Source organism: Petromyzon marinus, chromosome 9, assembly GCF_048934315.1.
Source record: "Petromyzon marinus isolate PM22_M1 ecotype Great Lakes invasive population chromosome 9, UKy_Petmar_22M1.pri1.0, whole genome shotgun sequence".
Classification (NCBI taxonomy): domain Eukaryota; kingdom Metazoa; phylum Chordata; class Hyperoartia; order Petromyzontiformes; family Petromyzontidae; genus Petromyzon; species Petromyzon marinus.
This window is the reverse complement of record NC_133675.1, coordinates 15,930,121-15,952,827: the sequence shown is the minus strand read 5'-3', so window position 1 is coordinate 15,952,827 and position 22,707 is coordinate 15,930,121. Positions and strand designations below refer to the sequence as shown.

The window sequence follows — 22,707 nt, the reverse complement described above, 5'->3', positions numbered from 1 at the left end:
TGAGTAGTGATTGTGAGTCGAGCGTGAGTCCTGATTGTGAGTCGAGCATGAGTACTGATTGTGAGTCGATAATGAGCACTGATTGTGAGTCGATAATGAGCACTGATTGTGAGTCGAGCATGAGTAGTGATTGTGAGTCGAGCGTGAGTACTGATTGTGAGGCGAGCGTGAGTCCTGATTGTGAGTCGAGCATGAGTAGTGATTGTGAGTTGAGCGTGAGTACTGATTGTGAGGCGAGCGTGAGTCCTGATTGTGAGTCGAGCATGAGTAGTGATTGTGAGTACTGATTGTGAGTCGAGTATGAGTCCTGATTGTGAGTCGAGCGTGAGTAGTGATTGTGAGTCGAGCGTGAGTAGTGATTGTGAGTCGAGCGTGAGTAGTGATTGTGAGTCGAGCGTGAGCAGTGATTGTGAGTCGACCGTGAGTAGTGATTGTGAGTCGAGCATGAGTACTGATTGTGAGTCGAGCATGAGTACTGATTGTGAGTCGAGCATGAGTACTGATTGTGAGTCGCGTATGAGTAGTGATTGTGAGTCGAGCATGAGTAGTGATTGTGAGTTGAGCGTGAGTACTGATTGTGAGTCGAGCATGAGTACTGATTGTGAGTCGCGTATGAGTAGTGATTGTGAGTCGAGCATGAGTAGTGATTGTGAGTCGAGCATGAGTCCTGATTGTGAGTCGAGCATGAGTAGTGATTGTGAGTACTGATTGTGAGTCGAGTATGAGTCCTGATTGTGAGTCGAGCGTGAGTAGTGATTGTGAGTCCAGCCTGAGTAGTGATTGTGAGTCAAGCGTGAGTACTGATTGTGAGTCGAGCGTGAGTACTGATTGTGAGTCGAGCATGAGTAGTGATTGTGAGTACTGATTGTGAGTCGAGTATGAGTCCTGATTGTGAGTCGAGCGTGAGTAGTGATTGTGAGTCCAGCCTGAGTAGTGATTGTGAGTCAAGCGTGAGTAGTGATTGTGAGTCGAGCATGAGTAGTGATTGTGAGTCAAGCGTGAGTAGTGATTGTGAGTCAAGCGTGAGTAGTGATTGTGAGTCAAGCGTGAGTAGTGATTGTGAGTCGAGCATGAGTAGTGATTGTGAGTCGAGCATGAGTACTGATTGTGAGTCGAGCGTGAGTACTGATTGTGAGTCGAGCATGAGTAGTGATTGTGAGTCGAGCGTGAGTAGTGATTGTGAGTCGAGCGAGAGTACTGATTGTGAGTCGAGCGTGAGTACTGATTGTGAGTCGAGCGTGAGTACTGATTGTGAGTCGAGCGTGAGTACTGATTGTGAGTCGAGCATGAGTAGTGATTGTGAGTACTGATTGTGAGTCGAGCATGAGCACTGATTGTGAGTCGAGCGTGAGTAGTGATTGTGAGTCGAGCATGAGTACTGATTGTGAGTCGAGCATGAGTAGTGATTGTGAATCGAGCATGAGTAGTGATTGTGAGTCGAGCGTGAGTAGTGATTGTGAGTCGAGCATAAGTACTGATTGTGAGTCGAGCATGAGTAGTGATTGTGAGTCGAGCATGAGCACTGATTGTGAGTCGAGCGTGAGTACTGATTGTGAGTCGAGCATGAGTAGTGATTGTGAGTCAAGCGTGAGTACTGATTGTGAGTCGAGCGTGAGTACTGATTGTGAGTCGAGCATGAGTAGTGATTGTGAGTCGAGCATGAGTAGTGATTGTGAGTACTGATTGTGAGTCGAGTATGAGCACTGATTGTGAGTCGAGCATGAGTAGTGATTGTGAGTCGAGCGTGAGTAGTGATTGTGAGTCGAGCATGAGTAGTGATTGTGAGTTGAGCGTGAGTACTGATTGTGAGTCGAGCGTGAGTACTGATTGTGAGTCGAGCATGAACACTGATTGTGAGTCGAGCATGAGTACTGATTGTGAGTCGAGCGTGAGTAGTGATTGTGAGTCGAGCGTGAGTAGTGATTGTGAGTCGAGCGTGAGTAGTGATTGTGAGTCGAGCGTGAGTAGTGATTGTGAGTCGAGCGTGAGTAGTGATTGTGAGTCGACCGTGAGTAGTGATTGTGAGTCGAGCATGAGTACTGATTGTGAGTCGAGCATGAGTACTGATTGTGAGTCGAGCATGAGTACTGATTGTGAGTCGAGCATGAGTAGTGATTGTGAGTTGAGCGTGAGTACTGATTGTGAGTCGAGCGTGAGTACTGATTGTGAGTCGAGCATGAGTCCTGATTGTGAGTCGAGCATGAGTAGTGATTGTGAGTACTGATTGTGAGTCGAGTATGAGTCCTGATTGTGAGTCGAGCGTGAGTAGTGATTGTGAGTCCAGCCTGAGTAGTGATTGTGAGTCAAGCGTGAGTACTGATTGTGAGTCGAGCGTGAGTACTGATTGTGAGTCGAGCATGAGTAGTGATTGTGAGTACTGATTGTGAGTCGAGTATGAGTCCTGATTGTGAGTCGAGCGTGAGTAGTGATTGTGAGTCCAGCCTGAGTAGTGATTGTGAGTCGAGCATGAGTAGTGATTGTGAGTCAAGCGTGAGTAGTGATTGTGAGTCAAGCGTGAGTAGTGATTGTGAGTCGAGCATGAGTACTGATTGTGAGTCGAGCGTGAGTACTGATTGTGAGTCGAGTATGAGTAGTGATTGTGAGTCAAGCGTGAGTAGTGATTGTGAGTCGAGCATGAGTACTGATTGTGAGTCGAGCGTGAGTACTGATTGTGAGTCGAGCATGAGTAGTGATTGTGAGTCGAGCGTGAGTAGTGATTGTGAGTCGAGCGAGAGTACTGATTGTGAGTCGAGCGTGAGTACTGATTGTGAGTCGAGCATGAGTAGTGATTGTGAGTCGAGCATGAGTAGTGATTGTGAGTCCTGATTGTGAGTCGAGCATGAGTACTGATTGTGAGTCGAGCGTGAGTAGTGATTGTGAGTCGAGCATGAGTAGTGATTGTGAGTCGAGCATGAGCACTGATTGTGAGTCGAGCATGAGTACTGATTGTGAGTCGCGTATGAGTAGTGATTGTGAGTCGAGCGTGAGTAGTGATTGTGAGTCCAGCCTGAGTAGTGATTGTGAGTCGAGCGTGAGTACTGATTGTGAGTCGAGCGTGAGTACTGATTGTGAGTCGAGCATGAGTAGTGATTGTGAGTCGAGCGTGAGTAGTGATTGTGAGTCGAGCGAGAGTACTGATTGTGAGTCGAGCGTGAGTAGTGATTGTGAGTCGAGCGTGAGTACTGATTGTGAGTCGAGCGTGAGTAGTGATTGTGAGTCGAGCATGAGTAGTGATTGTGAGTCGAGCGTGAGTAGTGATTGTGAGTCGAGCGTGAGTACTGATTGTGAGTCGAGCGTGAGTAGTGATTGTGAGTCGAGCATGAGTAGTGATTGTGAGTCGAGCATGAGTAGTGATTGTGAGTCGAGCGTGAGTACTGATTGTGAGTACTGATTGTGAGTCGAGCGTGAGTAGTGATTGTGAGTCGAGCGAGAGTACTGATTGTCAGTCGAGCATGAGGACTGTCCACAGCTCACATCACAGGATCGTGAGAGATGGCGACGGCTTGGAATGGCCTTCATTTAGCAGTGGATTGATCATGGCTGATGATTATGATGACGACTGCCCACGCCTAAATATACAATGCACAATATGCAGCATATTACAAATATTAATTTGGCAGAAAGGCATTCAAGGTCAATGTACCACGCAGGTGTCATCATTATTTTTTTTGGCAATTGCGTAACTGGATACGACTTGACAATGGGGACTCAAACTCAACTCCATCCGGCTATATCGCATTGCATATTTTCTCTTCGTATTTAAACACAAATATATAGACAGGATTTACATTCATCCGGAACTACTGAGTCGGCACGGCTGATATTGTGGGTTCAGACCTGGGTCCCCAGAGGATATCACCACACAGTGCACACGGTACAGCAGAGGCGTGTGCTCATCGCGTGGCGAGCGAGGCGCGCTAGTACCGTGAATTCATAAGCAGTTCTTATTTGGTTCTTTCGGCAAAGTCACGTAGAATGAGAATAAAATAAAACAATAAAATTTTCACGACGTTTCGGCCACAACACAAGTGGCCTTCTTCAGGTGAAAGGAACAAACCTGTCGGGACGACAGAGCTACAATGAACGCCGCTAAGATTCGCAGCGTCTTTTAAGCTGGTTGAGAGAAAGTGAGGCACCTTGACAAAGGGGTTTACATATCAAACAGGAGAATTTAGCATTGAAACAGTTGAGGGATTAGCTTGTGACTGGTCACAGAAATAGCTCTGTTAAAGTCAAAGCCTACACATCCACAGAGGCACCTAGTGCATGGACGTCAAAGGGGCTGCAACAACTCAACTATCATACAGTAAACCGATGTGGAAAAAAATCGAAATCATAAGCAGTTGTTAACTCATCTCCACCGTAGTTTTCTCGACCACAAGGTGGTGCACTGATCGCTGCTGCTGCTGCGAGCGTTTTTCAATGGTACCGCCATCGTCACCGACAGCGCAGTCCCGAACGGCTATAGCGAGGCAAGCATCATTCAAACTGAGAGATTCATTTCAGAAGAAAGACAGAAAGAAAACCCTCCAAATTGATCTTGAAAGGTTTCCTGCTCGAATATCGATCTTTCTTCAAACGTCAGCGAATGCTCCTTTTTGTTATATTAATTTAATCTCGCAGAGTATTCAGAACAACTTTTCAGGGTGAAGGCGAATTATTCCGCGGGCTCGCGTGTAACCCCCCCGCCACCACCTGCCCCCCCCCCCCCCGTCCTGGTTACGACTCCACCCAACACTGAACGTTGGCCCAACGTTGATTGTGAATTTCAGCTGCACGTAGTTAAACCCGTTTTACAGGCCAGTCGGACTTACTCTGGCAAATGTCCAGCTACGAATTTAAAAAAGCATGTAAATGTATTGTTACTGCCATGCCAGCGGCATAGAGTTCATGAGCAGCGCGCCCTCTGTGTGGCGGATTCTCCTTCTTTCCGCGGGTCCTCGTCCTGCCAGTCCACAATCGATTCCTCGTCCGCTCGAGATGTCGTCACGTTGCTGCTGTCCAGCTCAACACACTCGATGAGCATAGCGCCTGTGCTGTGCAGAAGGGCCATTGCCCGAAGCGTTGCCGGCTTTATATGTAACTTGTGAATGTTGCAGATTTACTCTCCAACACACCGGTGGGCTGAAGTAGTCAACTAATCGGCGCGTTTTGTTGACGCGACAAAGCTCCTGACTGGCTGTGTCGGGTGGTGGAGGGGTTACGACACATTTATACTTACGCGAATATTCATGTCGCTATGTCAAGGGCACAGAGTTGTCGGATGAGAGTTCGATTCATCATGGCACGACGCGCGTGCAGGGCGCACGGAGCACACCGCGTTGATTGTCGCCGGATTCACCCCCAAGAGGAGGAGACTCCTCCACTGCCTCCATGCTGTGATGGGCGCGGCGCTGTTGGGAGTGGCGCCCTAGAATCTGTGACGGGGAGCTCGTTAACACCTCGTTCCCTACATCGCAAATAGCAACAATGCTGCGCTTATTTGACTCAATATAAAGCACGGTTACGCATTTGTGTGAACGTGATGTATGTTGAACTTCTTTCGCACCGTGCGTAGCCAACCGTGCTGATTGGAGGTGCGGGCGGAAGGACAACAAACTAAACACACAAGTCCACTGTGACAGGCATCGCACCACGGCGACTCGCCGAGACGCGAATGCCCAAATCGTAAATGGATGTGCCTCACTCATTGTCAAACCAATCGAGAGACAAATCAGGTTTTATTATCCTCTTTGCAAGGCGAGCCGACACGATGGCTGCGTTGCGACTTGCGTGAGATGCCCGTGCCTACAGAAACGAAGCAGGCTCTTTGAAGCACTTCTTGCTTGAAATCGCTGCCTTGTGAGGACTGCTACTGAGTGAATACCTCCCATGGAATGTTCACAGTCGCCGTCACTTGACGCTCACTGCGGTTTGCGGTGGGGCAATGGCGCAGAGGTTAGTGTCCAACGCCTCCTGACTCGCATTGCCGGTCACTGCTAACAGAAGTGGTGAGTGGTGCCTCGCCACGCCAACTCCATGTCCTCCCCCCCCCCACGCCTTCCACCCAAACTCCTTCACCAAAGCGCACTGCCCAGTACGGTGAAGTATGGTCAAACAACCCCCGTGACTGGCACGATAGCCTCTGGCGGTGGTGGCTAGGCACGTGGCTGACTTAATCAAGCACATACCGTGGGGGCAGCAGCGAGGGTGGGTGAATCACACGCAGATGTTGTGAAACTCCCTTCTCGTAGGTGTCCAGGAGATGCCATAACCCTGGCCCGTCAGGAGAAGGCAGTCCAGCAAGGTGGACTAATCGCCATCTGTTCCCATCTGTACGGGGATGGAGTGTTGCCACCTCGCGCAAGGCGTGGGTTTTGTCGGTGCACTCCGGCTTCATCCCCACGTGTATACTAAACGTTGCTCATCATTCATAGGCTGACAATATCTACACATTAAAAACCCAATGCAGGACCCTCTTGTAAAGGAGTGCAGTACTATACAGTACTATGGCTCAGGGTGGCTTTCCCGGATAAATAAATACATTATTCTTTAAAATAATAAATTTATTATTATTTTATTCTCATTCTACGTGACTTTACCGAAAGAACCAAAGAAGATGAATCCTTGCAGTCACTAAAGCTTTAAATCGAAATACATTATTATTATACTCAATTATTGTTATTATTACGTGGGTAGGCTTTCATCAGTGAATAAACAAAGGCACAGTATTTTTTAGATATATAAACTATTCATATATAGTTTTAGTATTTTATATTGTAATATAAACTAATGAGAATGTCTATTCAACAAAGCAACTGGACCGCTGTTAAGTTTTACGACAGTATATTGTGCATACAGTCAGCGCCCATGGTATCGCGATGCAATTTACGTGATTAAAACTTTAGATGTCAAATTGAAGCTTTGACTGCGGCGCATTAGCGAGACTGGCCGCTCTCGCCGACGATGACGCAACGGGGTCTTTAACGTAACCGTGAATTATCGCGAAAGCAGACATCGCTCACGCCAATTGAGACATCGAGAAGCGGTCCTGGAAGAGGAATCTAACCTCCACGTCCGCCCTGAGCGGTTCGCCACTGAGGAGCGAGACTGACTAACAAAGACAAAGACCCCCACACCCCCGTATAGCCTCAAACAGGCTTGGGGCAAGTGCTGTTAGCGAGCACCTGTGAAGGAAAACAAGGTACAGGAGGGGGTGGGTGGCCATCACCACGCCCGGCCGCCTTTGTCTCCCCAGTGACGATGTTTACTACACAGCGCACCAGGTACTTATTTGAGGCTGAGTCGACCTCGGGAAGACCCAAGACCGGTTCAGATAATCGTCGCTGGTGTTGGTGGCCGTGAGCGCGAATCGAACTTGGTTTGCCGAATTTGGTACACTGCCGTCTGTCGGGACTGACATACACGAATCCACAGACATTTGTCACTCCACTGCTGGATGACGCCCTCTCTCAGGCCGTACGCGTGGGTCACGGGGTTGTTCGAGCAACCATACTTCACCACGCTGGTGCACAGGTGTTTAGTGAGGAAGTCAGACAGAGGACAGGGTTCAGATATGACGTACACTATTGCCGAGTGTAGCCAAACTCACGTATCACAGTGCGCTAACTGCCGCGCCACCACTCCACCCGTGTGTATGATCGTTTCAAAATTCAGCGGAAATTGACGTCTCGCAGTGACGAGCCTTGAATGCACTCCTCCCTGGTCGCGGAACCAGAGACAAACGGTGGACATTCCACATTTTCATTCCGGGAGCCAGTCTACTCACAGAGCGTTACCGCATGTATCGCCCCCGCAGGGATGATTGGCCTTAAGGGCTGCTTGAGTCGCGAGCGCTGACCGCAGCATCACCGACGCGGGGTTTGACCCCGGGACTGCACCCTCCCGTCCCCATGCATTGCATACGATGTGTAGAGAGGGTCTCTTCAAACTATTGTCCACGATGTTGTTGGTGCGGATTCTTGGCGATGGCACGATCTGTGTGGTGATGATGCAGAGTCAGCACCGACACCATCATCGCGGGGCGTGCTGCGGGGGCTGGGAGGGGAGGGGAGGGGTGGGGAGGGGCGGGGTGGGGAGGGGAGGGGTGGGGAGGGGAGGGGAGGGGTGGGGAGGGGAGGGGAGGGGCCGCAGAACCGCACTCAATAATTAAATCACTGATTCGTTCGTTCATTCACCTACTGAATCGCTCATTCATTCACCAACTAATTCGCTCATTCCTCTGCCCACTCATTCGCGCATTCATTAATAAACCCATTGGCTCATTCATTTACCCACTCATTCGCTCATTGATTCATCCTAGCAATTGCTAATTTATTACCCACACTATCTCGGTTCAGTTATTCACTCATTTTATGATATACTACATAATTAATTGACCAACATAGTAGAGGTATTTACATATATACGTGTAAAATCATTGATACCTTCGTTAACTCATTCATTCAGCCGCAATTTACTCATGCGCCTATTTTCTCACTCGTTCCCTCACTCATTCACTTGTCCATGTACTGACCCCCTTGACTTACTCATTCATACACTCACTCTTTCACCCACTTACTCACTCAGTCACTAATTAAATAATTCATTCACATATTCGCACAATCTTTCCATTAGCTCATTCACTCCCTCACGAACATAATCATTGATCCGCTCGTTCGCTCTCCCACAATAACTCATTCGCTCATACATTGTTTCTTACTCATTCTCACCCACTTATTTGATCAATCATTCACCTGCTCACTCATCTATTCATTCATTTCCTCATTCACTAATTATAATCACCGGTCCGCTCACTCGCTCATTCTGTCACCCATTTAGTCACAAACTCACTCATCCCCTCACCCATCCCCTCACTCACGCACTCACCGACTCAGCCTACTGCACCATCCATCCCTTCTCAATCACTGTCCTATGCACTAATTTGTTCACTCACCTACCAATTAATTCATCTTCCCCCCCCCCCCCCCACTTAAACATTCACTCACTCACCCGTTCACTCACCCGTTCCCTAATCCATTCATTCTCTAACTCAATCACTCATCCATTCATTCCCTCACTCATCCACCCACTCGCGCCTATGCAGCCGCCTTGTCTACCCGCGATGCTGAATAATTGATGTTCGCTTCCAAGACAGTTATCGGGTCCAGCATATCTTACATCGATCCACGTTTCATAAATAACCTTGCGCACAAATGAACTTCATAGCAACCAAAAACAACCCAGTACTTTTACAAGTTGTATGCATTGCTTAAAATGCCAGTTCAGAATCACAAGTGCGACTTAAGAGTACAGGACCGCGCATATGAATCCTAAACTCAAGGAACAAACACATCGCGAATGAGCGCTATTCCGTCATGGCATTTCAAGTGAATCTAGAGCGATGTCAATTGTATGCTCTGTATTCAAATACATGTCCTCCCATAATCAATTCCGGTATGAACCAAACACGATGCATTGAATAGAAATAAACACACAATAAACACACAAAGATCCCCCCGTATAGCCTTAACAGACTGTTGGGGCAAGTGCTGTTAGCGAGTAGCACCTATGAAGGCCGCCACGGCACACGAGGGGGTGGGTGGCCAGCACCACGCCCGGGCGCCTTTGTATCCCCAGCGACGATGTTTACACATCGCACCCGGTCCACATTTGAGGTTGAGTTGACCTAGGGGAGAGCCAGGACCGGTTCAGATAATCGTCACCGGTGTTGGTGGCCGCGAGTTGATGTCGACTCAGATCACACGGGGTTTGTAGTGCAGCGTAACGCTAACCACTACACTACCGCTCCCACACGGGGAAACTGCATGGGCACGAGTGGGTGGTTGAGTGAGAGAATGAATGGGTGAGTGAGAGAATGAATGGGTGGATGGATGAGTGAGAGAATGAATGGGTGAGTGGTTGAGTGAGGGATGAATGGGTGGGTGGTTAAGTGAGAGAATGAATGGGTGAGTGGATGAGTGAGTGAATGAATGGGTGGGTGGATGAGTGAAATAACGAATGGGTAAGTGGTTGAGTGAGAGAATGAATGGATGAGTAGTTGAGTGAGAGAATGAATGAGTGGATGGATGAGTGAGAGAATTGAATTGGTGTATGGTTGAGTGAGAGAATGAATGTGTGGATGGATGAGTGATAAAATTAATGGGTGAGTGGTTGAGTGAGATAATGAATGGGTGGATGGATGAGTGAGAGAATGCATGGGTGAGTGGTTGAGTGAGATAATGAATGGGTGGATGGATGAGTGAGATAATGAATGGGTGAGTGGTTGAGTGAGAGAATGAATGGGTGGATGGATGAGTGAGAGAATGAATTGGGTGGATGGATGAGTGAGAGGATGAATGGGTGGATGGATGAGTGAGAGAATGAATGGGTGGATGGATGAGTGAGAGAACGAATGGGTGAGTGGTTGAGTGAAAGAATGAATGGGTGGATGGATGAGTGAGAGAACGAATGGGTGAGTGGTTGAGTGAGAACATTAATGGGTGGATGGATGAGTGACAGAATGAATGGGTGAGTGGTTGAGTGAGATAATGAATGGGTGAGTGGTTGAGTGAGAGAATGAATGGCTGGATGGATGAGTGAGAGAATGAATAGGTGGATGGATGAGTGAGAGAATGAAAGGGTGAGTGGTTGAGTGAGAGAATGAATTGGTGAGTGGTTGAGTGAGAGAATGAATGGGTGAGTGGTTGAGTGAGAGAATGAATTGGTGAGTGGTTGAGTGAGATAATGAATGGGTGAGTGAATGAGTGGGTGCGTGAATGAGTATAAACACACACACATACACTCACTGTCGCATAACGAATAAAACGTAATTCATATTAGAGTTGCATGTCTTAACCTCGAATATGATTTCACTCCCAAACCCGTTTTGACATTCTTTGCGCGTTCCAGATCGCACCGCAGTATTTCCCACCTCGTCCATTCATTTCAACGCAAAACCACAGATCGCCTTCCCGAATCGTAATCCGTTCACACAATGTACGACATTCCAATTGTCTGCTTGCAACAACAACAAAAATGACCGCTCACGTTGCTCGGCGAGAATTAATCAGTCGTGACCATTCCACATTCCCATGGCGCGCACGGGGGGGGGGATGGAGGGACTGCGGGAGGTTAGAGGCAGCCCGTTCTGTAGAACGATCACAACGTAACCAACAAAATCCAATTCGCTGTCCGTTTAATCCCGGATGGCAAAATACGCGACTGCCGATCACCTTCAACAAACAATGTGAGACAAGCGCTGTGCGAGAACCCTCGGCACGGTCTGTGGTGCACCGTGCATGGCACACCCCGGCGGGCAGAGAGGAGCGACGACTCCGGACTGAGAGCGAGTCAAGTGAGAGACGTGATGAGACACTGTCGGGCGGTGAGGAGGGAGGGAGGGAGGGAGGGAGGGAGCGGGGAGGGGGGAGGCGTAGCCGCGAACGCAATTCCAGACGCGAATCCGCAATGTGGCCACGTGTGGCTTGCAGTCAGCTGACGCGTGATGCGACACGCGCTGCGCAATTGTGCTGCGTTGGGCACAAAGGCGCCGCCGTATTTAAGGAGCGCCCGGCGGATGGAGAGATACAGCGGCCTGCTCGGGGCCGGCAACGGGCTACGATACCATCACCACCACCACATCAACAGCCACAGCAGCAGCAGCATCACCAGCATCAGCAGACTCCAACAGCACCACCGTTCCTCCTCGCACACCACCACCACCCACCACCGCCACCATGAGCTACACAGAGTCGAGCGTGAGCTCGTCCTACCGGCGCGCGTACGCCGACGCGTCCCGCGGTGGCAGCAAGCGCCTGCTGAGCACTCCCTCCAGCGGGTTCCGCTCGCAGTCCTGGTGCCGGGGCAGCAGCGGCGGCGGCTCCGGCTCCCTGGTGTCCCTGCAGAGGCGCCCCAACTACGCGAGCCTCTCGCACGGCTACAGCACCCCGGCGCTCAACTCGGCGGCGGACAGCCTCGACTTCATGAGCCAGTCGAGCGTGTTCAGCGGGGACTTCAAGCACTCGCGCGTCAACGAGAAGCAGCTGCTGCAGGACCTCAACGACCGCTTCGCCGGCTACATCGAGAAGGTGCACGACCTGGAGCAGAAGAACAAGGAGCTCGAGACGGAGATCTCCGCCTACAGGCAGAAGCAGTCGGGTCCCGCGCGGGGCGGCGGCGTGAGCGACGTCTACGAGCAGGAGATCAAGGAGCTGCGAGAGCTCATCGAGCACATCAACGGCGAGAAGACGACCGTGCAGATCGAGCAGGAGCACCTGGACGAGGAGATCCAGCGCCTGCGCGAGAAGACCGACGACGAGGTGCGGCTGCGCAACGAGACGGAGGCGCTCATCAACGCGTTCAGGAAGAACGTGGACGACACGTCGCTGGTGCGCATGGAGATGGACAAGCGCACGCAGTCGCTGCTCGACGAGATCACCTTCCTCAAGAAGAACCACGAGGAGGAGGTGGACGAGCTGCTCGCGCAGATCCAGTCGTCCACGGTGTCGGTGGAGAGGAAGGACTTCGCAGTGCCCGAGATCACGGCGGCGCTGCGCGAGATCCGCGGGCAGCTCGAGGGGCAGTCGGCGCGCAACATCGAGACGGCCGAGGAGTGGTTCAAGGGGAAGTTCTCGCAGCTCACCGAGGCGGCCGAGCAGAACAACGACGCGATCCGCTCCGCCAAGGAGGAGATCACGGAGCACCGACGCAAGCTGCAGATGCGCTGCACGGAGCTGGACGCCTTGCGCGGCACCAAGGAGTCGCTGGAGAGGCAGCTGAGCGAGATGGAGGAGAGACACCAGAGCGACGTGGGCAACCTGCAGGTACCTGGGGGGGGGAGGGGCTGGAGACGCGTGGGGTACGCGCGCACGCGGACAGACGAACCCCGCTGGCTGCACGTTTAGCCCCTCGACTCACAAGGGGATATGTTCTCACGATCCCGGTCGCCTCCTTTGCTTCTCCGGTGCGAATGTTTTCAAAAAGAAAAACGTTCATCAGAGCGTCATGGATGTCGATTGCTTTTGTGGGACGAATTGACTATCCGGGAAGCACAGGGCCGGTTCAGATGTAAGTTTATCACTGGTAGGGAATCGAACTTGGCTCGCCGGGTTCGTGACCCAGTCCGCTAAGCCACTACACCTCCGCTTTTTACGCACGCGCGCGCATACACGCACACATCGCACACACCACACACACCACATACACTTCACACACACGCACGCGCACACACCACACACACGTTCACCACACACACATACACTTCACACACACACGCGCACACACCACACACACGTTCACCACACACACATACACTTCACACACACACGCGCACACACCACACACACGTTCACCACACACACATACACATCACACACACACGAGCACACACCACATACACTTCACACACACGCACGCGCACACACCGCACACACACGCGCACACACACACCACACACACACGCGCCCCACACACACACATACACTTCACACACACACGCGCACCACACACACGCGCGCACACACACACACACGCGCTCCTTCACGCTGGACGCAATGCCGCTGCGTACGAAACGGCACAGCTCCTTGACAGATTGTCGACCCTGCTCAAACCTTAATCTCGCCCTGGTGCCACTGGCGGAAATTCCGCATTATCATCCAATCCATCGTAGGACAAGAGTCGACTTTCCAACAAAGTTGTACCGCACTTATATTTGATATAACGCATCGTGAGATTTGCCGCCTTCGCTAGTCGAGTAGTCGACTGCCGGCGCGATGAGTTTGTGATCGCTGGCGCAGCGTGTGGGGAACATTTCCGCAACGATCAAACTCCCGACCACTCAAACACCGATGCAGGCGACGGGGGGGGGGGGGGGGGGGGGTGATTCCGGCTGTAAAGGTTGCGAGCGCACGACTTGGGGAGGGTGGTTCACGAGAATCGAGAGGCATTTCCATCGGGGGGAGTGAAGCGAACAGCAGCCACGCGGCTTGCTCCAGCTGCTCTCGACGTCTTGCCTTGCGCGTGAAGCACGGCCAGGGAGGGTTCGCCACACACCACAGCGACCCGTTAAGCATAAGCCGCAAGTCACATCGCAAATCTGTAGGACGGCATAACAGGACGGACACGTGGCGGGGTGGGGGTGGACGGAGGGGGGAGCGGGGGGGGGGGGACTGCGGAGTAAGGAAGCGGGGAGCGAGCGAGCGCCGTTTCCCCGCAGGGTGAATCCATGCGATGCCTTTGGAGACATCGATTGAGGGATGTTTTAGTTGCTAATTGCTCTGCACACGGCGGCTCATTTGCGCACTAGAGGCAGCGGAAGTCGATGGAGCCAACGTGGGCCCCGTAAAGGGACTGCGCGCAGCCTTTGAAGACAGGAGAGTCGCGTAATGGCACATTAGCGAGATTTAGTGTACTGTCAGCGATTTGAAGCACTTTTGCCAATGCATATTTACTTATCAACGAAGATGCATCGGTTTATTTTCTTAATCGACAGACGTTGATAGAAATGCTATGCTATACATGCAATCCAACATATATTGATTTTGACCGCCGCAAGAATGCGAGTTTGATGCTGAGCACGCGGTGCTCTCAATGCGGGGAAACCGTCCTCGGTGTGACGTCACTGGCGCTTGGTTGGCTCAGTGACACGTGACGTCACAACACAAGGTAATCCCATGGTCATTGACGTGACCATCTTAACCATTGCCATGCAAACATGTTGAGATTTAGCTATCTATTTGCAGTCTATGACGCAGTGTGCAATTTGTATTTATTTTCAGTTTTGCTGCAAGTATGAGCCACGTTATAAGGAAACATTAATGGATGAATGTGAGGGGAAACCTTTATCACCCACATTGCCTTCATAGAAAACTTGACCTTTCACTTTATATAATCTTCCTACAGTTAATATAATGCAGCAATGAGCTCATTAATTCACTGCCTGTCAGCAAAGCCTTCACTTAGGGACAACGATCTCCCCTTCTGTGCCGGCCTTCATCGGTGCTACTCCCTGCCAGCACTTGGCCCAACATTCAGTGTGTGTGTGTGCGTGTGTGTGTGCGTGCGCGTGTGTGTGCGTGCGTGCGTGTGTGTGCGTGTGTGCGTGTGTGCGTGTGTGTGTGTGCGTGTGCGTGGGAAGCGACGGTGTAATGGTCAGCGCGCTGCGCTACGAATTCGGCGACCCGAGTTTGAATCCCGCTCAAGGCCAACACCGGTGACGAATTATCTGAACTGGTCCTGGACCTTCCCTAGGTTGACTCAGCCTCAAATGAGTACCTGGTGCGGTGTGTAAACATCGCCACTGGGGAGACAAAGGCGTGTGCCGTGCCTGCCTTCATAGGTGCTACTCGCTACCAGCACTTGTGCCGACAGTCTGTTGAGGCTACACGGGGGATCTTTGTCTTTGTCTGCAGGATGCAGCCCAGCAGCTGGAGAACGAACTACGCAACACCAAGTGGGAAATGGCGCGCCACCTGCGCGAGTACCAGGACCTGCTCAACGTCAAGATGGCGCTTGACATCGAGATCGCAGCATACAGGTGGGCGCCACGTGGTAGACCCCTCCATTGTCGACAACAATGATGACAACCATGACGACAACGATGACGACAATGACGACAACGACGATGACGACTCACATTCACAGATTTAACTGTGGGGGGCTTGGAGGCAGTTTTGTAATGTAGACTATTTTATGAGATAATTTTTACGAAAGATTACGTAACACAGACCCCTCTGCCTTACCAATCGCAAGCAGGAATTTATCATAGTCTGCATGCCAGAACTAAAACACCTCAGCCAATTTGTAGATATTGTAGATAGATCTGTCCTCAATTAAATGGTTATAATAAACCGATGGCCGCTCACTTTGTAAAACAATTATTTTAAGCTGAATCAGTACAAAAACGTGAACATAAATGTGCCAGTAATAGCAACATGACTGGCAGATGCAACCGATTGGCCCTTGCCCGAATTAGTTTGCTTGAATCGCCGTGACTTCGCCCTAACAACGAACGCCGTCGTCTCGCGCAGGAAACTCTTGGATGGGGAGGAAATCCGCTACAGCAGTGGCCCGCTGCCGACCCCGGCCAAGCCGCCCAAGGCCCCCTCGGCAAAGCCCAAGGCTGTCAAGGTCGAGAAGAAAGTGGTGAGCAAGAAGCCAGAGATCAAGGTGGAGAGCGAACCAATCAGTGCTCAGCTTGACACCGACCTCGAAGACCTCGCACAGGAAGAGGTGATGGAAGCAAAGGCAGCTCCGGTGGTCAGTGCCGAGAAGGACGAAGAAGAAGAAGAGGAGGAGGAAGAGAAGGAGGAAGAGGAAGCCGAGGCGGAGGAGGAGGAGGAGGAAGAAGCCGAGGCGGAGGAGGGAGAAGCTGAAGCAGAGGAAGAAGCTGAAGAGGAGGTAGAGAAGGAGGAGGCAGAAGAAGCTGAAGTTGAGGAGGCTGAGGCGGAGGAGACAGAAGCTGAAGCAGCTGAAGAAGAGGAAGAAGCCGAGGGTGAGGAAGAGGCTGAGGCTGAAGGCGAGGAGGCGGAGGAGGCTGAAGAAGTTGAAGAGGAAGCGATTGAAAAGGCAGAAGCTGCAGAGGCTAAGGCTGAGGTAGAGGAAGAAGAAGCAGAGGCTGAAGAAGAGGAGGAGGAAGAAGCAGAAGAAGAAGTTGAAGCTGAAACTAAAGAAGAAGTCGAGGCAGAGGCTGAAGTTGAGGAAGAGGGCGAAGCAGCTGAGGAAGAGGCAGAGGAAGAAGAGGCAGAGGAAGAAGAAGTAACTTCAAAAAAGGCTAAAACACAAGAGGCTGAAGTTGAGGAAGAAGAGGCTGAAGCAGCAGAGGCTGAAGCTGAGGAGGAAGCTGAAGAAGAAGCTGGAGAGGAGGACGTTGAAGCTGAATCCAAAGAGGAGGAAGAAGAGGACGGTAAGGAAGCGGACGCTGAAGAAGACGAAGCAGAAGAAGAGGAGGTTAAAGAAGAAGAGGTCACCAAGTCAGATGCTGAAGAAGCTGAGGCTGAAGCAGAAGAAGAGGCTGCCAAGTCAGAGGAGGAAGCGGCTGAAGAAGCCAAAGATGAAGCTGAGGAGGAAGAAGCAGAGGAGGAGGCTGTTGAAGAAACTGAAGCAGCAACGGAAGAAGCTGAAGCAAAGGAGGCCTCAGACGATGAGAAACCTGAGGAAGAGGTGAAAGAGTCAGAGGCTCCTGTTGCACCTGAAGCTAAGAAAGCCCCAGAGCCAAAAGCAGCTGCCAAAAAGAAGGCACCCGCAAAGGTGGAGTCACCCACGTCTGAGCCAGAGGATGAACCAAAAGCAGAAGTTGTTGAGAAGAAAGGCAAAGCTGAAGCTCCCAAACCCAAGGCCAAACCTGCAGCTGCCAAGAAGGAAGCCAAGCCGGTGGAAAAGGAAGAGGAACCGGAGGAATCCCCCACTGAGGAAGAACCGAAGAAACCTGCTGCCGCTAAGCCTGCCAAGGCCCCTGCCAAGCCCAAGCCCGCTCCCAAAGCAGAAGCAGAGGAGAAACCAGAACCAGCGAAACCCGCCCAGGCAAAGCCTGCGCCAGCTGCCGAGGAGGAGGAGGATGAGAAGGAGGATGATGAGGAAGAGGAGGAGGAGGTGGAGGAAGTGAAACCTGAGGACGCCAAACCCGTCAAGTCAAAGCCCGCCCCGGCCAAAGAGGAGGAAGATGAACCCAAACCCGCCAAACAGCCACCCAAGCCCAAGGCGAAGCCCGCTGCTCCTAAAGAGGAGCCAGAAGACAAAGCAGAGCCGGCAAAGGAAAAACACTCACCGGTCGAGGAGGCGAAGCCCATCAAAGAGATCGCCAAACCTGCAAAAGCGGCACCGGCAAAGGCTGACAAAGAGCCAGAAGCGGCCGAGCCCAAAAAGATCGAGGTGAAAGTGAAGAAGGTGACGAAAAAGGTGGTGGAGGAGATCGAGCAGAGCACGCAGCAGGAGGAGTCGTACGAGGAGATCATCGAGGAGACGATCGTCTCCACAAAGAAAGTGGAGAAGGTGGCGGCCCCGAGCAAGGAGCCCAAGAAAGCCGTCAAGGTGAAGGAGGCGCCCAAGGCTGTGGCCCAGGTGGAGGAGTACGAGGAGATCATCGAGGAGACGGTGGTGTCCACCACCAAGAAGCACGAGAAGGGCAAGGCGCCTGTCGATTCCAAGTGAGCCCTGGGAGAGGATTCGATGCCATTCGCTCAGTTACTGAGCATTGTCCAAAAGTGCAATACCGAGCCATGACGACAACAACACAGAACCCAGACCATACCCTACGATAAGAGTCAAACACTTGCACTATTAAGTTTACTTTTTAATCGATTATGCTGCATTGATGTTTCTGCTCGTAATGCTTGCAGAGACCACCGTTACCTTATGTGTTGTGCATGTAATACATTAAAAGTCAATTAATATTAAGAAAACAGAATGTTAAAGAAAAAAAATCTACGGTAATATGATGGAATGAATATCATTGAACAGATCTGCATGAAGGCAGACTTTTGGCAGAAACAGCATAAGGGCATTATTCAGCCAAAATAGCACACAGGCGGATCTATGGTGGTGCTATTCACTCTGCTGCCGGAGTAGGCCCTGCTCACGCTTCCAATAAACCAAACGTGCCGCGGCTTTATGTCTCCTGGTATTAATTTGTTTCCTGTCTTGCTGCTGCTTTGTTAAGCGAATAAATATCATCATGCGAGGCTTGATGTGTGTGGACTGGCAATACCCCGCGGGGAAACGTTGCCGGAGGCTCGGGAATTTAAGTTGGGTGAAGACACCAACTCGTGATGTGGCCAATATTCTCTCTCCATCACCCGAGCACCAATCCCTCCTTCTGACAAGTCACTCAGAGATGCCACTCAAGCATTACCTACACGAAGCCCATCATTCACTCTCATAATTCACTAAATTACACCCTTATGAAACAGGCCCCCTCAGTCAAATCATCATTCACTCTCATCATTCACTAAATTCACCCTCAAGAAACAACCCCCCTCAGTCAAATCATCATTCACTCTCATCATTCACTAAATTCCACCCTTATGAAACAGGCCCACTCAGTCAAATCATCATTCACTCTCAACATTCACTAAATTCACACTCAGGAAACAACCCCCCTCAGTCAAATCATCATTCACTCTCAACATTCACTAAATTCACCCTCAGGAAACAACCCCCCTCAGTCAAATCATCATTCACTCTCATCATTCACTAAATTCACCCTCAGGAAACAACCCCCCTCAGTCAAATCATCATTCACTCTCAACATTCACTAAATTCACCCTCAGGAAACAACCCGCCTCAGTCATATCATCATTCACTATCAACATTCACTAAATTCACCCTCAGGAAACAACCCCCCTCAGTCAAATCATCATTCACTCTCATCATTCACTAAATTCCACCTTTATGAAACAGGCCCCCTCAGTCAAATCATCATTCACTCTCAACATTCACTAAATTCCACCCTTATGAAACAACCCCCCTCAGTCAAATCATCATTCACTCTCATCATTCACTAAATTCACCCTCAGGAAACAACCCCCCTCAGTCAAATCATCATTCACTCTCATCATTCACTAAATTCACCTCCATGAAACAACCCCCCTCAGTCAAATCATCATTCACTCTCATCATTCACTACATTCACCTTCATGAAACAACCCCCTCAGTCAAATCATTATTCACTCTCATCATTCACTAAATTCACCCTCAGGAAACAACCCCCCTCAGTCATATCATCATTCACTCTCAACATTCACTAAATTCACCCTCAGGAAACAACCCCCCTCAGTCAAAACATCATTCACTCTCATCATTCACTAAATTCCACCTTTATGAAACAGGCCCCCTCAGTCAAATCATCATTCACTCTCAACATTCACTAAATTCCACCATTATGAAACAACCCCCCTCAGTCAAATCATCATTCACTCTCATCATTCACTAAATTCACCCTCATGAAACAACCCCCCTCAGTCAAATCATCATTCACTCTCAACATTCACTAAATTCACCCTCAGGAAACAACCCCCCTCAGTCAAATCATCATTCACTCTCATCATTCACTAAATTCACCTTCATGAAACAACCCCCCTCAGTCAAATCATTATTCACTCTCATCATTCACTAAATTCACCCTGATGAGACAACCCCCCTCAGTCAAATCGTCATTCACTCTCATCATTCACTAAATTCCACCCTCATGAGACAATCCCTCTCAGTCAAATCATCATTCACTCTCAACATTTACTAAATTCAGCCTCAGGAAACAACCCCCTTCAGTCAAATCATCATTCACTCTCATCATTCACTAAATCCACCCTCAGGAAACAACCCCCCTCAGTCAAATCATCATTCACTCTCATCATTCACTACATTCACCTTTATGAAACAACCCCCCTCAGTCAAATCATTATTCACTCTCATCATTCACTAAATTCACCCTGATGAGACAATCCCCCTCAGTCAAATCATCTTTCACTCTCATCATTCACTAAATTCACCCTGATGAGACAACCCCCCTCAGTCAAATCGTCATTCACTCTCATCATTCACTAAATTCCACCCTCATGAGACAATCCCTCTCAGTCAAATCATCATTCACTCTCAACATTTACTAAATTCAGCCTCAGGAAACAACCCCCTTCAGTCAAATCATCATTCACTCTCATCATTCACTAAATTCACCCTCAGGAAACAACCCCCCTCAGTCAAATCATCATTCACTCTCATCATTCACTAAATTCACCATCATGAGACAATCCGCCTCAGTCAAATCATCATTCACGCTCATCATTCACTAAATTCACCCTCATGAGACAACCCCTCTCAGTCAAATCATCATTCACTCTCATTCACTAAATTCCACCCTGATGAGACAACCCCCCTCAGTCAAATCATTATTCACTCTCATAATTCACTAAATTCACCCTGATGAGACAATCCCCTCAATCAAATCATCTTCACTCTGATCATTTACTAAATTCCACCCTTATGAGACAATCCCTTCAGTCAAATCATCATTCACTCTCATAATTCACTAAATTCACCCTGATGAGACAACCCCCCTCAGTCAAATCATCATTCACTCTCATCATTCACTAAATTCACCCTGATGAGACAATCCCCCTCAGTCAAATCATCATTCACTCTCATCATTCACTAAATTCACCCTCATGAGACAATCCCCTCAGTCATATCATCATTCACTCTCGTCATTCACTAAATTCACCATCATGAGACAATCCCCCTCAGTCAAATCGTCATTCACTCTCATCATTCACTAAATTCCACCCTTATGAAACAGGCCCCCTCAGTCAAATCATCATTCACTCTCATCATTCACTAAATTCACCCTGATGAGACAATCCCCCTCAGTCAAATCATCATTCACTCTCATCATTCACTAAATTCACCCTGATGAGACAATCCCCCTCAGTCAAATCGTCATTCACTCTCATCATTCACTAAATTCACCATCATGAGACAATCCCCTCAGTCAAATCGTCATTCACTCTCCTCATTCACTAAATTCACCATCATGAGACAATCCCCCTCAGTCAAATCGCCATTCACTCTCATCATTCACTAAATTTCACTCTCGTGAGAAAATCCCCCTCAGTCAAATCATCATTCACTCTCATCATTCACTAAATTCACCCTCATGAGACAATCCCCCTCAGTCAAATCATCATTCACTCTCATCATTCACTAAATTCACCATCATGAGACAATCCCCCTCAGTCAAATCGTCATTCACTCTCATCATTCACTAAATTCACCCTCATGAGACAATCCCCTCAGTCATATCATCATTCACTCTCATCATTCACTAAATTCCACCCTGATGAGACAATCCCCCTCAGTCAAATCATCATTCACTCTCATCATTCACTAAATTCCACCCTTGTGAGACAATCCCCTCAGTCAAATCATCATTCACTCTCATCATTCACTAAATTCACCATCATAAGACAATCCCACTTAGTCAAATCATCATTCACTCTCATCATTCACTAAATTCACCCTCATGAGACAATCCCCCTCAGTTGAATCATCATTCACTCTCATCATTTACTAAATTCACCATCATGAGACAATCCCCCTCAGTCAAATCGTCATTCACTCTCATCATTCACTAAATTCACCCTGATGAGACAACCCCCCTCAGTCAAATCGTCATTCACTCTCGTCATTCACTAAATTCACCTTGATGAGACAACCCCCCTCAGTCATATCGTCATTCACTCTCATCATTCACTAAATTTCACTCCCGTGAGAAAATCCCCCTCAGTCAAATCATCATTCACTCTCATCATTCACTAAATTCACCTTGATGAGACAATCCCCTCAGTCAAATCGTCATTTACTCTCGTCATTCACTAAATTCACCATTATGAGACAATCCCCCTCAGTCATATCATCATTCACTCTCATCATTCACTAAATTCACCCTCATGAGACAATCCCCCTCAGTCAAATCATCATTTACTCTCATCATTCACTAAATTCAGCATCATGAGACAATCCCCCTCAGTAAAATCATCATTCACTCTCATCATTCACTAAATTTCACTCCCGTGAGAAAATCCCGCACTCACATAGAAATCATTCTACCTCAGTCAAATCACTTGTCTGGGAATTCCTTAGCGCACTAAGGGAGTCCAGCAAAGGGGTGGCACATCTCAGAGTGTTCGGCCAGGGTGAGATGGAGGTCCGGTGCAGCTCTTCTGCTGGTGCCTGAGCGGT

The 22,707-nt window shown here is 49.5% G+C and overlaps 1 protein-coding gene and 1 long non-coding RNA gene across 2 annotated transcripts; one reads left to right on the top strand and one right to left on the bottom strand.

The window, feature by feature from the left end:
- Window positions 1-5,701: 5,701 nt before the first annotated feature.
- LOC142924173 (uncharacterized) lies at window positions 5,702-11,384 on the bottom strand. The gene is made up of 2 exons (XR_012941356.1): window positions 11,029-11,384; window positions 5,702-8,037 (listed from the first exon to the last, which is right to left on the bottom strand). It is a non-coding gene; the product is annotated as an uncharacterized LOC142924173 (long non-coding RNA).
- A 166-nt stretch (window positions 11,385-11,550) lies between these two features.
- LOC103091809 (uncharacterized) lies at window positions 11,551-18,582 on the top strand. Its single transcript, XM_032950280.2, has 3 exons — window positions 11,551-12,803; window positions 15,390-15,514; window positions 16,008-18,582. Exons 1-3 carry the CDS (start codon window positions 11,718-11,720, stop codon window positions 18,124-18,126), a joined length of 3,330 nt encoding a protein of 1,109 aa, XP_032806171.2. The 5' UTR covers window positions 11,551-11,717; the 3' UTR covers window positions 18,127-18,582.
- The last annotated feature ends 4,125 nt before the right edge of the window (window positions 18,583-22,707 follow it).

Bases quoted from the DNA above. Each gene is read 5' to 3' on its own strand.
- LOC103091809 (XM_032950280.2), top strand. From the start codon at position 11,718: ATGAGCTACACAGAGTCGAGCGTGAGCTCGTCCTACCGGCGCGCGTAC. The intron at 12,804-15,389 runs GTACCTGGGGGG...CTTTGTCTGCAG, and splicing joins GCGACGTGGGCAACCTGCAG to GATGCAGCCCAGCAGCTGGA. The intron at 15,515-16,007 runs GTGGGCGCCACG...CGTCTCGCGCAG, and splicing joins ATCGAGATCGCAGCATACAG to GAAACTCTTGGATGGGGAGG.